The 16,586-nt window shown below is 38.0% G+C and overlaps 4 protein-coding genes across 8 annotated transcripts in view; 1 reads left to right on the top strand and 3 right to left on the bottom strand.

Moving 5' to 3' along the window:
• The window catches only part of hpca (hippocalcin), a 34,024-nt gene extending 31,895 nt beyond the window's left edge, over positions 1-2,129 (top strand). For all 4 annotated transcript variants that reach the window (XM_060857149.1, XM_060857151.1, XM_060857152.1 and 1 more), the window contains one exon: positions 8-2,129. In XM_060857149.1, the coding sequence (XP_060713132.1) occupies positions 8-105 (98 nt within the window). In that variant the 3' untranslated portion in view covers positions 106-2,129. The remainder of the gene's footprint in view (positions 1-7) is intronic.
• A 126-nt stretch (positions 2,130-2,255) lies between these two features.
• tmem54b (transmembrane protein 54b) lies at positions 2,256-11,479 on the bottom strand. Of its 2 annotated transcripts, none has more exons than XM_060897480.1 (6): positions 11,285-11,438; positions 7,825-8,015; positions 7,332-7,391; positions 6,341-6,532; positions 4,589-4,720; positions 2,256-2,843 (listed from the first exon to the last, which is right to left on the bottom strand). In XM_060897480.1, exons 1-6 carry the CDS (start codon positions 11,295-11,297, stop codon positions 2,628-2,630), a joined length of 804 nt encoding a protein of 267 aa, XP_060753463.1. In that variant the 5' UTR covers positions 11,298-11,438; the 3' UTR covers positions 2,256-2,627. The 2 variants fall into 2 exon arrangements, with proteins under 2 accessions (XP_060753463.1, XP_060753464.1); XM_060897481.1 differs by having other exon boundaries at positions 2,258-2,843; positions 11,313-11,479.
• A 682-nt stretch (positions 11,480-12,161) lies between these two features.
• Positions 12,162-14,205, bottom strand: LOC132864191 (gap junction beta-3 protein-like). The gene is made up of 2 exons (XM_060897482.1): positions 14,050-14,205; positions 12,162-13,673 (listed from the first exon to the last, which is right to left on the bottom strand). The coding sequence occupies exon 2, from the start codon at positions 13,515-13,517 to the stop codon at positions 12,747-12,749; it is 771 nt and encodes a 256-aa protein (XP_060753465.1). The 5' UTR covers positions 13,518-13,673; positions 14,050-14,205; the 3' UTR covers positions 12,162-12,746.
• Positions 14,206-15,285: 1,080 nt separating this feature from the next.
• LOC132837581 (gap junction beta-4 protein-like) lies at positions 15,286-16,568 on the bottom strand. Its single transcript, XM_060857330.1, has one exon. It carries the CDS (start codon positions 16,491-16,493, stop codon positions 15,675-15,677), a length of 819 nt encoding a protein of 272 aa, XP_060713313.1. The 5' UTR covers positions 16,494-16,568; the 3' UTR covers positions 15,286-15,674.
• Between the last annotated feature and the right edge of the window lie 18 nt (positions 16,569-16,586).

Below are 16,586 nucleotides of genomic sequence, written 5' to 3'. Positions count from 1 at the left end.
CACACAGGTAAGCTCTCTCTGGAGGAGTTCATAAAAGGTGCCAAGAGCGATCCGTCCATCGTGCGGCTGCTGCAGTGCGACCCCAGCAGTGCCTCACAGTTTTGAGTCCTTTAAGAAACAGGCCCTCTGTGCATGAAGGTTCTCGTCTTTCATTGTTATTTGTGTTCCAGACGGAAGAGTTTTAAGGGGAAAAAAGCATCTGTTTTATGTTTAGTTTCTTTGAGAAGGGACACGCATACATCCGAAGAACAAAGACAACACCCGCAACGACGTCTTCTGTCTGCTGCGCTTCGTCTGTCCGTGTCTCTGATGCCCATGGAACGCTCGGCTCACGGTGTTCAGCCACCAGTCTCCAGGCTCCTGGTTTTGGGAAGGACCGTTCCCTGGATATTGTGCATGCACTCCCACTCATCTCTCTCTCTCTCTATCTCTCTCTCTCTCTCTCTCACCCTCTCACGTCTAGCTGTCCTGTGTTTATTTTGTTCTCCTCCTTTTGGTTTTCCTATAGATGTGTATATGCATATATATACACATATAAACGCATATAAAACATATTAGGAAGGTAGTGTAGATGCCTTTTTACTCAGACAGTATTATGTAGCTCACGTAAGTATCCAAATCCATAAAAAAATAATAAAAAAATAAATAAATCCAGTAGACACAGTGGACTGATGGACTGGATGTAAGGATTTGTTTGCTTATGATTTTTAAGTTAGTACGAGCAGGCTGCAGATCCCGTTATTTTATTTTGCTTGATTTTTACTTTTTTTTTGTACATATGTATTGTTTCCTTTAAGGTTATTTATTTGTTTCATCTTTTTATTTTTTTTTGCACGTGTTTTATATTGTGAAACTTTGATTTCATCTCTGAAAGCATCAGTGTTGCGTCATCAGGTCTGCTGCAGTAAACCACTGGTGATCTTACTCTGAAACAAGACTTTTAAGTTCATACTTGCTGATTTGAGGCATGCGAGATGTCTTGTAACGTGATTGTCGAGGGTTTGCAAAACTCTGAAGGAATATTTCATGACCCCAACATTATACAATTCTGTCTGCCATTCAATTTTAACCCAGAAACGAACCTTTTTCCTTCTAAGGTCATTGCATCAGGGGACATGTTCCATGGTGTTTGAAGTCCAACGCTTGAAACACATGCGATTGTGTGTGTGTGAAAGTGAGTGTATTTTGTGCATGATTCCTGTGCATGTGTGTGCACTATCTTTATAGTTTCACTTTGTGTGTGTTTTTGAGCCCCTGATTTAATATTCTCAGAACGTTACAAGTTCAGGACTGTACATCCAACCCGAAATCTGAAAACATCCACAAATATCTGCTCATCAGTTCCATTATCTGAAGCATAACACACGCACAATCAGTTTTACGCATGCATTCAAATTAACTACTCTCCTTTTAAAGATGTGTTGCCAACAGTTCTGTATTCACTGGATAGTTCAGTTTGCCCAGGCTACTGCTAACCCATGTTCTATTCTCATATTGTATTTTGGGTCTTTCCTTTCCTCCAAACCCTTATTTTTTCACACCTGCAACTGATTTTTAATCACAATATTGTAACACACAGGTCATTTTAAAATGGCAGAAAAGAATGTGCAATGATTTATGATCACACCTCACTCTTACAAAATTGATAGATAATTATTTTTCTTATTACAAGACCAGAGGTTATCCCAGTGAGCGCTAGCTCTAAGGGCTTATTTCCACAATTGATTGAATGGGGTGTATGAAAATATCACTGCTTTTATCTCTCTACTCTGTGTCACAACAACTGAGAGAAAATTTCATCTCTCTTCGGCAACGTTTCAATCCACCTCCTACGTCTTTTTGTGTGGTGACGGAGCTTCAGTCGCTCTCGTCTCGCTGCACTTGCAGCTTCTGTCTAGCTTTCCAACTCATTACTTCCCGATTTGTACTGAGACTGTACCTTATTGCAAGATCTCTCTTATGTTGCATGAAAACCTCAAGTGAAGACATCATGATTGTCCCCCTCTATCCCCCAACCTCTTTGCTGAAATTGATGACAAATATACTTGTGTTTCAAACTTTGTCTGGAGGTGATTTCCATGAGAATTGCAGCAAAATCAGAAGAGTTTGAGCAGCATCACTGTTTATTTGACACCTGATTGATCCACTCTACTCTATGTTATTATTAATTATTATTATTATTGTTATTGTTATTTGGTGAGGTGTTTTTTCACTCAACACACAGTTCACACATCTATATTGAAAACTTTATTAAGAGACATCAGGGTTATCAAAAGACAAAAAAAAATTCACCTGAAATTAATACTTTAATCTGTTTAGCATGTAATTTTCTGCACATTATTCAAGGTTCAATTATTTATCAAAAACACACATACAAACAAACACACACACACACAAGGCAGACTAAGCTTGTCCATCCTGCCTGTCTTCCTCCCTTCAAGAAAAGTACTTTAACGGTGCTTTTTTCAATTCAGACCAGCCGCCAAGGACTGCAAATTTTATCAGTAAACTCGTGTGGAAGGCAGCACTTGTGCACAGACAATTACATGCACACTCCAATTTAATTTCCTTCCAAACCTCTGTTCAAGTAGCACCGAGTTTGGTCAGTGTAATACAAAAGCTCATAATTAGATCCAGAAGCTGGCCCTGTTGACTGAGGCTCTGTTGAATTGAGACGAGGCCGCTCTGATCTGTGCCGAGCGGCTCGAGCTGTAGGGCCGTGATGCTCGCAGCAGCTCGTGCTGTTCTGGGGGGCGCATCAGCTCACGGTCTCCATGGTAACGGAGGGGTGGTGGGACATGGCAGGGGAGCACTGGGGGCACAGCTGCTCTGAGGGTCTTCACCTGGAAGAAAACACACACACACACACACACTATTACAGTACTGCTGCAGCATGAGTCATACATCACTGGCTGTGTATATGCCCAATTTCTCAGACACACAGGCATGCATGCACACACACACACTCTTAGAGGATTGGATTTTTAAAAAAAAAAAAAAAAAACACTATTTAAAAATGGTGGGTGAGATGGGGTCAAAGCAGGTAGCTTATTTATCAAAACTAACACAGAATATATAATAGTTAATTGGTTCTTGCACATTAAATTTATAATCGTTTTCACAGCAGCAGGTGGTACACACAAGTGGACAGAATTAATCTTAATAAATCCCAGTTGTTGGTTGTCGCCATGTTCATGCCACTGAGTGATTATACAGACACACCCACGGCGAAGCATAGTTAGTACGGTACATAGAAAACCCTTAAAATGTCCGTTTTCTGAAGCAGAAACAGATGAGAGTTGTTTTAATGCAGCATTTGTAATGTTTAATATTTCTATATGTGCTTGACAAATCCAATTTCATAGAATGGAAACTCATTCAATTAGCATAATGTTCCTGATGGCTGTCACAAGCCGCAGTGACATTTGGAAAACCCATGAAGGCTGTTTCACATCTGTTGTGCATCAGGGGGAACTGCAGGCAGGTAGGGCCAAGAGCAACGATGCATCCAACACAGCAATCACGAAGATGGGAAATACTTTTCTATATCCCTGGCTTCTCTCTAAAACGCGTCTGTAGCCAAAATCTCTATAATCAAACGTTTTGGGAGCCAACTTGGATTCCAACTGATCCAAGTAATGGGTTCTGAAGTGAGAAAATCTAATCTCTGATAAACCTCTCAGAGCTCACTGCTAAGGAATTAGTTCAGTCTCTAAACATGTGACAACGTGCACCATCCTACAACAAATCAACACTGCTGCATTCATTAACATGCTAACTCGCTAAGCCTTGTGAGACATGAGCCCAACCACAAACAATTAAATGTCATTAAACGATATAAAATGTAATTATATACACACATGCTAATGAAAAATGTGATTGATTACAGCAGGAAATCGAGATAGCAGCAAGATGATTTTTAAGCTGTGCATAAAAATCAGCAAGCGCGATATAATCACTGGAATATATAGTGTGAGGGGTTTGTGTGGTGGTAAAGATGATTCAAGACACAACATCTAGATTGTACTGCAGTTATGTTAAAGCCAGACAGCTGTTTATAACACCTCAGGATTATGTACAGCCTCATCGTATAACAAAAACCACGAAGAAATAATAATCTTTGTACTAGAGGCCCTCAGTATTGGATCTACTCACTCATATTTTGGTGTTCCTGTAACAAGAAAAAAATGTTCTGCCTGCATTCAGAACTTAAAAGCAAGCCTACAATTATAACTCAGATTCACATATGATAATAGAATTTCCCATAAATGTATTTCTAATGACACACAAAAGAATAAAGAAAATCCCCAATGTTTTCATTATGTTGTCAGGGGCAAAAAGGTGTCGTTTTTCTACCTGAAGAGAGAATTATCTAAGTTCATAAGGATAAATAACAGACTAGGACTCTTATTTTGCTTCTGTGTTGACTCTATGACCCACTGTAGAATATAAACATAAAATAAAACATGGCATATACTTTCTTTTATTCTATATAAATGTAAATTGCTCATCCATGCAGGCAAATACTAAGGATCATGAGTAATCTGCACACAAACGGAGTAACCTCGTATCACATAGTGTTACACACCGATCTAGTCTCGCAGTATATTCTTGTTTTACGGCGGATGAAAGAGATGGAGGCGGCACAGCAGCGCCCGGAGACCACCAACTCCACCACACTCGTCACAATCAGCGGCACCCACAGGATCAGAGTGGTTCCCTGAGAGGAAAGAAAGAGAGGAGACTGCTTTCTGTGTGCATGGCCACACATGATAGCATGGCTTGATGAACAGTGACCAATATGTGACAGCAACAATTTCAGCCTCAGTGCTAACAATCAGCTCGCATGGGGCCAGCCAATAAGCAGTGAACAGAAGAAGAGGGCATCATTTCACAGTGATGAAAAATACGCTCTCGAAACAAGAGCCTCTCTGTTCTGGTGGAGAAGAGCTGCTGTGAGAGCACACACAATTTGTTTTCATCCAGCTTTTAGTAATAGGACACAGGAAGAAGAAAGAGAAAAGGGGAAAAATGAAACAAACGGGGGATTTCACCATTTCATTAGGTACAATGATTTGTTAAAGAATGGGTAGAATTTGATGGACATTATTATATCTCCAGGAAAGATAAAGGATTACATAAACAACATTTATGTAATATTACAAAATTCATTTCAACTTCATTCATTCATACATTTGTATAATGCATTTTACAGCAGACATTGTCACAAAGCTGTTTAACAGAAGTCGGGATGTGGATTTAGATTCAGCAAAATTGTAGCAGGATAATCCTGTCTATTGCAAAAATATTGGCACTCTTCCCTTCCTGTTAGTACTGAATGAATTGTGCATATTTTGAGTTAAAATAAGCATGTCAAATATATGGCATTGGTACCTTCTTGATGAAGGTATAATCTGGTGAAGGGGGAAAAAAAAGATAATAGAATATAAAAATAAATATAGAGTAAAAATATTTTCTGGGTCATAACTGATATGAAAAATCCAACAACTACACTGTTACACCACTAGGGAGCAAAATAGATCAATAGTCAGGGCCATAAATTCAGATTACTGTGCTAATGATCTAATTATTCTTTAACAAGCTGAAAATTTGATTTGATATACAACTGTAAAATCATAATTTGGAGATATTTTTCAGTAATTAATTGGATCTCTTTAAATGTTAAATGTTTTGTAGGCTTATTCACTTAGGCAATAAGAATTTACTGGTAAATGAAGACATTTAAGAGGAGTGGTCAGTGTAGTAAATATAAAAAAAATGAGCGAACACACACACACCATAATAATAAATAAAATAAAGTCCAAGAATGACTGTTAAAGAAACAGTAAGTAAGTAGCTTGTTTATGGTACTGTATATTGCTATCCCTTGAAATGTGCCTATACTTCTGGAGTCAGTGTTTCTCCAATACAATGTGGGTACATTTTTGTGGGTACTGCAATGCCATTTATTTGAATGAATTATAAATATGCTTCCTATTAACCATGATGTAACTGGTAATATCATTTTTGTGCTTTGGCTCAGTAATGCATGAAGTACATCACCACTCTCTTCCCAACATTTCAGCAAACATTATTACCTACTACCAGTTCATTTCTCATCCAGTGCACCCCAAGGCTTATCCCCCAAGGTCTACTTTAACCAAATTAGATCACAATTTACAGTCACTATCCCCATATTATGTAAAGAATAATCATGTATCATCATCTTAACTCCATTGGACAAAGGAGATTACAATAATATGTCATTTCTGGTTGTTTGTCGTTTGCCACAGTGATCTACTGTAATACGAGACTGTTCAGTGTCTGACCAGTTACTCACATAAATGCGTGTGGGGTCAAAGGGACACTCATAAGTGATGCTGAAGTAGCTCATGTTGTCAGGTAAGTTGCAGTTGAGCAGAAGGCCTTTAGTACCATTAATTAGAGTCCAAACCAAAGCGACCAGCAACCCAACGACTGATGCAGCAGCCAGCACGCCCCCTACTGCACTCAGCACGCACACCCACCATGACTGAACAAACAAGGTACAAACAGATCAATGAGACAGGCCTCAGAACATATTAGTGAACATATTATTCAGACAGTAGGACCAAACACACTGAATAATCCTGTTCATTGTTCAGTTTCTAAACTGTTATATCTAGAACATCTCATTATTAATACCCTTTTTTATTACACTAAAGCTTTGTCAGCAGTCATCTATACAGTGTGCATGTGCTCTTCTGTTGATGATGTGAGATCTAGGTGAATCGCAGGCAACTTGTTAGAGCAAATAGTGTGAATGAGCTGTTACGCTAGGAATGATAGCAATAATAAATTAGAACATGTGCATTAAAAAAAACAAAAAACATTTGTTACAGTTCTAACTACTGAAAATAATCTGTAGTAATTCCTTGGATTTTTTTTCTATATGTGATGCATTTAAAAAAAAAAAAAAGATTCATTCCTTTTTTGTTTACGTGTGTTTAATTTAAGCTACCATGCTGCCCTTTTATTTTATATCCTCCCCTTTTTAATTAAACTCATCTTATGTTCTTTGTTTCATTTAGACTGCTTTCCCCTTTATTTACTACATTGAGTTGCATCTTTTAGTATCAAATATATTACATAAATTGTTACTTTACTGACTACTAGTGTCGAGTTCATGCACCACAAGAGGGCGACAACGCCAGCATAAACAAATAACACAAACCCAAAGTTAAAATAAATGTGTTTGAAATGTGGGAGGGATCATAGAACGTACTTTAAGTGTTGAACTACAGCTAAGAACAAACAGATGAAGAATTACAGATTCCTTCATTCAGACTTACCAGAACTTTGTTCTTCTCATTTCTAGAAAGGACTATGGTGAGGATTCCAACCAAGATTCCCTACAGAGGCATTAGGGAAAGAAACACACAAATAGATAAAGGACCAAATTATAGCTGTAATATTTCTAATAAATTTATTATGTTGAACTTCAACCCTGCAATAATTGTAAGATGGTGGTGGCTACACATGACTCAGTGAGCATGAAGAGGTTTTAAAGACTTTTAAAAAAGTGTCCGTCTTCAATAGTGGGGTGTTTAGATGGTAGCCAGAGTAAGTATTAATACACAAAAACAATACCTACTATGATTACATACAAGCCATCCAAATGAAAATAGACTCATGTATGTAGGGGATGCATCAGTGCATCAAGGTCTTCTTATCGTCCGGATTCCATTCAGACCACACTGCCCCTAATAAGGACGTCTATTGACACTGGATATTTGTGCTCACTGGGTTGAGATGGAAGTGTTTGTTTGCTCTGGCATGTCTCACCACGAGGCCGGCTGTTAGAGCCAAAATGTTGGAGATAGCATACTCCAGCGTCTGGGTGTTTTGGCCGATATGCCTCAAAACTGTGCCATGGACAAGGGCCGCCAACAGGAAATTCAAATGGCCCACCAACACCATACACAGCCCCATCTTCATTAGAGCCTTGAGCCTATGCAGAGTGGCACAGGACACTCCTGAGATAGAAACACATACATACCTCTTAACTGCTATAACTGAAAGAGGTTTTGACAGTTTCATTAAAACTCCATTAAGTCATATATAAACATTAGATCAAAAAACATTATATAAAGAAATCTGCAGTTGAACACACCTAAATTAAAAACTAATATTGTTATACTTAGAGCTTTGAAAGTGACATCCTTCAGTGAAGGTCTTACTAAAGCTGTTCATATGTAGTTTCATCAGACACTAGAGCAGAAATCATGCATGTGCATACAGTGTCTGGCTTTCATAGCAGTGAAATTGGCAGTGATCACAGAGCTGGAGCCTGTCTGTGTTGAATATCTTAAAGATCAGACATATACTGTACTGACTGCTTCAAATCAAGTCTCATACAAAGTCAGTAACCTAGAAACCACTCACTAATCACAAAAGCCCATTTACTTTGATGACTGAAACATCAAAGGAAAACCAAAAAGCAATGAGTCACTTTCTAATAAAGTAATAATTTGGTAGCAGACATGGCTCAGCGGGAACCAATAACCTGAGACATCAAAACTTGACTAATGCCCTCCAAAGGAGCCCTCGCTCTAGTGACCTGTCAGAATCCTCAGTCTTAATTGGGAGAGTGCAAAGATGCTGTAACTTTTGAGAGATTCTTCTGTACTGATAAAGATCATGACTCCCCTGTAACATTTATGCTAGTGTTAATTACATGTCCTCACCAAGTTGTCACTCTAACCCAATAGTGAACAATAGTGGAGTCTATCCATTTCTAGATTTGAGTGGTGAACTTCATGCATGCTAATGTCATAAGATGCAGATCATGCTGTGCAACCACAGGACTGGCTCTTATGATACATTACAATTGTACAATGATACATTACAACACCCCAGAACACAGACCCCCTTTTAAGGTTTACCCTCTAAGGACAAGTCTATGCTTTGACATTTCTTTGGCCATTAGTTTTTTTCAAATTTTAAGCAACTGGCATTGTCAGTGGTGGCAATAGGATTGTGATCATACAGCCAAAATGCATCCGTGGAACCTAACCTAGCAGCAGGCTTACTGGGATAAGTACAACTTCTCAAACATGGCAGCAAGTGATCCCAATCAGTACGTTTACATAAAGCCAAATAATGTGGAAGTAGCCGGATTGACAAGCCTTCATGATAACAGCTTGATTGATCAAACTGAAATTTTGATCAGAACGTAAGTGACGGTGTAGAGCTTAAATAAATACCTGATTTTTAAATAAATGCTTGAATCTGACTTGCACCCATGTAGTGTTGTAAAAGTGACATACTGTATGGTGCTCTACACTTCTGAAGTTTGTTAGAAATATATGTACTGCATGAATAAATTAATACTTTAAATCATACTGAAGTGTTTGATGAACATAACTGTACTTTCAGAATCTGCAACATAAGACCATAACTAATATGAACTCAGAAAAGAGTTTCTTCACACAGACACCAATCACACAATAACAGACATGAAGCATGTGAAAGGTTTAGCAAGAACCAGAAAATATGTGCTACTTCTATCTGGAGATCATCATGCACTGTACGGTTGTATAAAGTATGTTTTTTGGCCCAGGTACCATGTTAAATTCCAAAGAAAATCAAAATTACATTTAATCGTGTTAATTCCACATGTAGCTAGTCAGCCATGTATGTGCGGTTCTTAAAACAGCTAGGGTTACTTGTCATCTGGAAGAAGAGAGAAGGTTAAAGAGGAGACAGCTATCATGACAGCAGTATTTATTGTAAATGCTATGACTAACGGCACTTTCTGGCAGCGTTTTAAGGTATGTGTGCAGACACAGAAGGTATGCAGGTCATTTTCATACCCGGGGTTAACAGCGAAATCGCAGTTACTGTACATACATTCCTAGAGTTTTAAGTTCTTTTATCTCTAAAAAGAAAGAGACTGTAGTAACCACACATATGCTACAGACATGGCATTTTTTTAAAATACTGTCTCTTAAATACTATTTGTTATTAGCCAGCAGTACTAATAGTAATTTTAAAAGCACTACACTCTCTTTTTGGAGAGTAAGCCCAAGTCTAGAAAATTAACCTCATAGACAAGACACCCTGAATTCTACTTTAATTCAAAACATAAAATTACCTGCTTGCTTTGGAATGCATGTCACAGCTAAAGGCAACATGCTTAATATAGTCTCTAAGTTTAGAAACAAGCTAAACAGCTGATTTACTGCGTGGACCGCCGAATACATACGTAATAATTGCACATGGCTTCAAAAATGTTGTGACTTTTGCAATGAAAAAAACAAAATTCAGAACTCAGAACCCTAAAAAAAGAACAGAACTCTATGTCAACATGGCCTTACCCTTTACTGTATTTAGCAAAGCCTATTACAACATGAATACAATTTAACTGGTTTGTTAAGAATTTACGCAGATGACAGCCATTCAAAACACAGTAAGGAGAAAGTTCTCAACAAATAGTGAAATCAGTCATATCATAAGGTAAATAGCTAAAGCCTTGAAATACAGAATTTAGTCTGTGTAGATTATTTTCTGTCTAAAGTCACAGCCTATTAAGTTTAGTATTGATCCTGCACTGAGGTCAGGGCAAAGACTGCTTCATCAAAAATGTCATTTGGATTAATCATTACACATTCAATGGAACAGTGTGGTTTTTTGTTTGTTTTTTTATCTCCACTCAAATTGTCCACATTTTACTGAAAGCAGAAAGGCTTCAGTGATTATTAAACAAAATCTACTGGTAAAAAAAATTACTGGCAATTACTTACAGTACATCATTTAGCAGACACTCTTATACAGAGCGATTTACATTTTCTCTCATTTTTATACAACTGAGCAATTGAGGGTTAAGGGCCTTGCTCAGGGGCCCATCAGTGGCAACTTTGGTGGACGTAGGAATCAAATTCACAACCTTCTGATTGGTAGCCCAATACCTTATCCACTAGGCTACCACATCCCCACATGAATTATTAAAACCATTAGGAGAGGGAAAGGAGGCTATAAGGATTTGTTTTGGTGCAAAATGTCCAACACAATCATCACACAGATCAAGGTGTACCAAATGAATCAGAACACAGATGCAGGCCTTGCAGCATTTATTTATCTGGAATAAATTAAACAAACAAATAAACAAACAATCTGCAATAGCTCCTTCTCTTTCTGGCCAAGAGTGGACTAATAAATTACTTGGTTTAGCCTTAATAAATCAGTGATCAAACCTTTAACAGTGATTACAGTACTTCATTGAGTTAAATAACACAGACCTCACCTGTATTCTGCATATATGTGGTGCTCACCTGAATTATCCATTTTATCCTGCGCCTCCAAAGGCATTTAAGACTATAAATAAAGTCATACACGAACTTCCAGCACGACGACGGAAATGAACACAAATCTGCACATGAAGCTCCACACCTGATCGGTTCAGCAGCTAGAAAAGCGCAGAATTGCATGAACTCAGCTGGTAGAAATAGTGCGCATGCGCTGAAAGATGCCCTTTTTTAAAAAAAAAAAAAAAAAAAAATGCCAGACAGGAAAGTGTTATGGAAAATGACTCTCTGTGATTCGAATCTTTGGGCATTGGCACTAAAATAACTCGAATCAGTGATTCAATCACTGATTCACTCAGGTTCGGTTGTCTCGTGTAGGTGATTGGTATCTAGTTTAAGTCATTAATTTTTTTCCAAAAAAGGTTTTTTTTATAATGTTTATTACCACCATTATTGCTTTTTTCACTCCATTAAAATGACACTTATTTGAAGCATAAATGTTAGGCCACTTAAAAAACAAACAAACAAATATATTGTATGCCTTATATATATTCATATATACTTATATGTATGTATCAAATGTATTTTTCTGCCTTCACAGACGAATGCACTTTGTATACTCTTTTTTTTTTTTTTATCTTGCAGTTCATTTCGGTTCAAGACTTGTTGTATTATTTTATCCCACATGGTTATGACTATTTTTAAACTCAGTGTAAGCAACAGGTTCATCACATTCTAATGATTCTGTGTAAGAACAAGACGGCTTACGTCCTATACATAAAGAAATGCATATGAAAAATAATATACAGCCTTCTTAATGCTAGAGACATGATATTTTTCTCTGTAATACATAAAAAGCAACAAGAAAATAATCAATTGTTTACTTATAGAATTTATTATTTAATGCAGCTTACAGAAAAAGTGTCTGCTATCACTTCTGGTAGCCTATAAAGCAGTTGCGATGAAGGCCAATAACTACAACAGATCAATTTAAGAAGAAAAAACATGATTATAGAACAAAGTATTCTACAAGCATTAATGTATTAGCTTTAAATATACAATAATTACTACAATGAAAAGCAAGTTATATTGATGCCAGGATTAGAGGAAATATTCTTAGAATTATAAATAGATCATGTGCATTTTTACCTGCTCTTAAAATCGATTAAAATCTTTAAGACCGTAGACATTAAAACCCTAAAACCCTAAATAAAAGATTTTAGGAATATTGTTACAAAACCATTTTACACCAGAGGTTGTCACTTACATAGTATTATAAATATATCATTTTAATTCTATTAAAAATGATCATTTATAGATGATAGAGTATACATTTTAAATATGGGCCAAAAATATTGTTCAATACAATTCAATATTGCTTTTTTTAAACATTGTGAGACAAATCTTAACAAATGACAATGTTGTGTATTGAAACAAAATCTTTGGCTTGAGTCTGTCATTTTAAGATTGCTTTTCTACCTTCTCAGGACATGCTAACTTGTAGTCGATTGTGTTCTTAGGCATGTTACACTCATCACATTCCGACTCTCCACACGTACCGCTTTTGGTGACGTGGCTTCCTTTGTGGTTAAGATGCAAAATGCGCATGCCGATCAAGTAGAAAATCTCTGTTATGTTCAGGACTATGCAGATGGCTGAAGCCCCTACCATGAAGTATGTAAAGATCCTTTTCTCAGTGGGCCGTGCTATGTAGCATGTCACCTGTCTGCAGGGTTCGACATCACACACCACACTGCGAGGCATGTTAAAATTGTTGTAGATAATATGCAGCAGGTAAAGGAATCCCACCTCTACACCTGTCTTGACAAACAGGCTAATGAGATATGTCCACCAAAGACCTCCATGTTTCTGCCCAGGGTTATCGTAGAGCTTTGCCCCGTCACCATGTGTTAGCTGGTATTTGCGCTCGCGATCTTCACGGTACCACACATGCATTACAACCAAAAAGGAAGGACAGGTGATGAAGATGAGCTGTAGGGCCCAGAGCCTTGTGTGTACAATGGGGAAGAAGTAGTTGTAGCAGGCATTGGGGCAGCCAGGTCTTTTGGTGTCACAGTCGAATTCTTTTTGGTCATCGACCCACACACGCTCAGCAGCCACCACAAACACCATGACGCGGAACATGAACACCAGAGTGAGCCAGATGCGTCCAAAAGCTGTGGAGTATTTATTTACGCCACTGAGGAGGGATTCTAAAGTCTTCCAATCCATGTCAGCACAAGATCTGTCTTGGGTTATGGGTTAGAAAAGTTTAGAGAGTCTACAGTCCTATATTCAGTTGTTGTTTAGGGAATCAAGGAAGCTGTAGATGTGGTGTTCTTCTGATGGTGCAAGTGATTGACAACAATCACAGGAAACCTTTATAAACTAATACAAAAACATGTCTTATTATTGCATTTCACTTTTCATTTCAATTTAGTTAATCAAGAAAAAAAATATACTATTTGAAAAAAACAGTATTATTATTCACAGGTTCCTAAATCTGGTGCCAGAGTTATATCTGTCCTGCACATTTTAGTATTTTCCCTCCTCTAACAAACACACTTTCAACTATTCAGCCAGTTAACAGGCCAAGCTGAGCTGAATTAGTTTGTCAGAGCAGAAAAAACACTACCATGTGAAACACCATGGTGAACTCTAGGACCAGGGCTAGAAAGCTGTGGATTACATGAATGTATGAAATCTCAATTTTATTTTCCAAAGAAACAATATGCAAACAATAAATATAGCCAAGGTATCATACCTATAATGTTCCATAGATTTAAGTCTGATGTCTAGATCTTGTTGCTCACCAGCTGCTCAAGTTCCTTCCAAACATCTCCTCACTCTTCCACTGATTAGCAGCACTTTGTGAGTCCGCAGGTTTTGTCCTGTGTTAAGATAATAAGAGGTGTGGCTTTGGCACTTTAAAACTTTATCTTGACGTTGGCTTGACGTGGGAGGAAACTTTTAAAGTGACCTAAACAAGTCCACTACAATCCAGTTTTCGTTAAAAAAATATATCTTTATTGTACTCATTTCAATTTATCAGCCATTCTATAATAATAGAAATAGAAGTCCTACACCAGACCTTTAAATGACAGCATCCCTTCCAGACCATCATGATCATTTTATTTAATTAAATACATGACATTGGACAGAGTTGGCCAGACTCTGGGTGGTCAGTTGAGAGGTCAGGGATCAAGCCTGTCAAGCTGCCACTGTTGGGCCCTTGAGCCAGGCCCTTCACCATCTCTGCTACAAGGGCACTGTAGTATGGCTGACCCTGAACTCTGATCCCAACCTCCAAAGGAGTGATAAAAAGATTTTCACTCTTGATTTTATAAAGGCATTTTCTTCTATATCATAACACATTTGCTTGAAAACTAGTTTCATGTCACCCATAACATTACTTTACATTGCATGGCAAAACTTTAGCATGGATATTATCACATCCTGTGTGACTGTTCAGGAATAAAGCTTATCTGAGTCTATAATCGTGAAAGACTATTTACCTTCATTCTGGTGCCTGGCTCCAGTCACCCTCCTTCAAGTTCTTATGACTCAAATACGGCGTCTTTATTTACTCAAGAAATAAAGCTGTATAACAAAAGATTTGAACGGTATATACATACCGTCAAGCTAATGAGCTATTATTTTTTAATTTCATATGAGTAATAGAGGATGGAGCAGATATATGCTGATTAATCAGGTTGTTTGTCTTTCAGGGAGTTTCTTTTAAACCTCCAGCTATTGCTAAAAGATCTGATAGTGTGTGCTGATCTGATTTCTCTATTGTACATTTAAATAATGAACACACACACACACACACACACACACACACACACCCCTTTGCACATGCACTGTTTTACTCCCCATTGTCAGACTGTCAGACAAACAATGATGTTAAATGATCTCTGTCATTTTTATTCAGTTAGTGTTAAATGAGTTCACAGGTCATGTCTTATATGAGTAATAAATTAGAATGTAGCCCATTAGCTCTGATCTTGGGTATTTATTAGAGACAGTTGACAGAAAAAATATTTAATACATTTATTTTTCTCAGGTCTTTCCACACAGCACAAGAAATATCAATCTGCATTTAATAGTTTTTTATTTGTAGTTTAGATTTATTACATTCTTTCATACACCTTCAGCAACTGCTTTATCTTGGTCTGGGTTGAGGTGGATCTGGAGGCAGTGTCACAGGAACACTGGGTGTGAAGCTGGAAAATTCATCCATTTATTTAATTTAATCATTCCTTTTTTAAAACAAACTAGAATTTAAAAAGGAAAGCAAGATTAAGAAATTAAAAAAAAGTAGAGTCTCATACATTAGACATTACATAAATTGTTATGATATCATTGATTAAATGTAATATTGGTCATTTATGAGATGGCTGAGTTGTACGCAGGAGCACTCATATTCTTAGTTGAAGAATGACTGTTAGCTTTGTTGACCAATGCCATCTCTGTCATGTTATCCTGATTGTGTTTGCTAGCCTGAGAAAATAATGATGCATTATGTCTCTCACGTTTGTTGAGCTTTTGCGAGATGACACATTCATGGCAGCGCTTAAAAATTAAGTACAGTATCTCGCAAAATGTCAGCAGGATACAGACCAAGCTGACCACCACTAGGAAGATGGTGAATATGCGCTTCTCTGTAGACCGGCTGATGTAGCAGTCAGTCACCTGAGGGCAAGGAGCCTCTTGACATCTCACCAGCAAAGGAAAGAAGGTGGCCTCATATATGTAGAACACAAGAAAGATGAACACGGCATCCACTGCCATCTTGACTATAAGGCTGAAGAGATATGTCCACCACAGACCCCCTTGCTTCTTGCTGGTGTCTTTGTAGAGATGAGAACAGCCTTCGCCGTACTTCAGCTCGTGCTTCCGCTCACGGTCATCCCTGTACGCCACATGCAGGACCACCAGGAGAGAAGGGCATGTGACAAAGATGAGCTGGAGTGCCCACAGGCGAGAGGGAGATATGGGAAAGAAATGGTCATAGCAGACATTGTGGCAGCCTGGCTCTCTGGTGTTGCAGTCGAACTCCCTCTGCTCATCACCCCACACCTTCTCAGCAGCCACCAGCAGCACTAGCAGACGGAAGATGAAAACCAAAGACAGCCATATTCGACCAAAAGCAGTGGAGTACTTATTGACGCCACTGACAAGGCCCTGAAGAAAAGCCCAGTTCATTTTCACCCTAGAGGACACGAGGTGTTGGCTCCAAACACTTGCTTCAACTGTCTGAGGTGTGCCACTTACTGCAGCTCTTATGTAGACCAAGGG

Source organism: Tachysurus vachellii, chromosome 21, assembly GCF_030014155.1.
Source record: "Tachysurus vachellii isolate PV-2020 chromosome 21, HZAU_Pvac_v1, whole genome shotgun sequence".
Taxonomy (NCBI): Eukaryota; Metazoa; Chordata; class Actinopteri; order Siluriformes; family Bagridae; genus Tachysurus; species Tachysurus vachellii.
The sequence above is the reverse complement of the archived record's forward strand: the minus strand, read 5'-3'. Positions and strand labels throughout refer to the sequence as shown.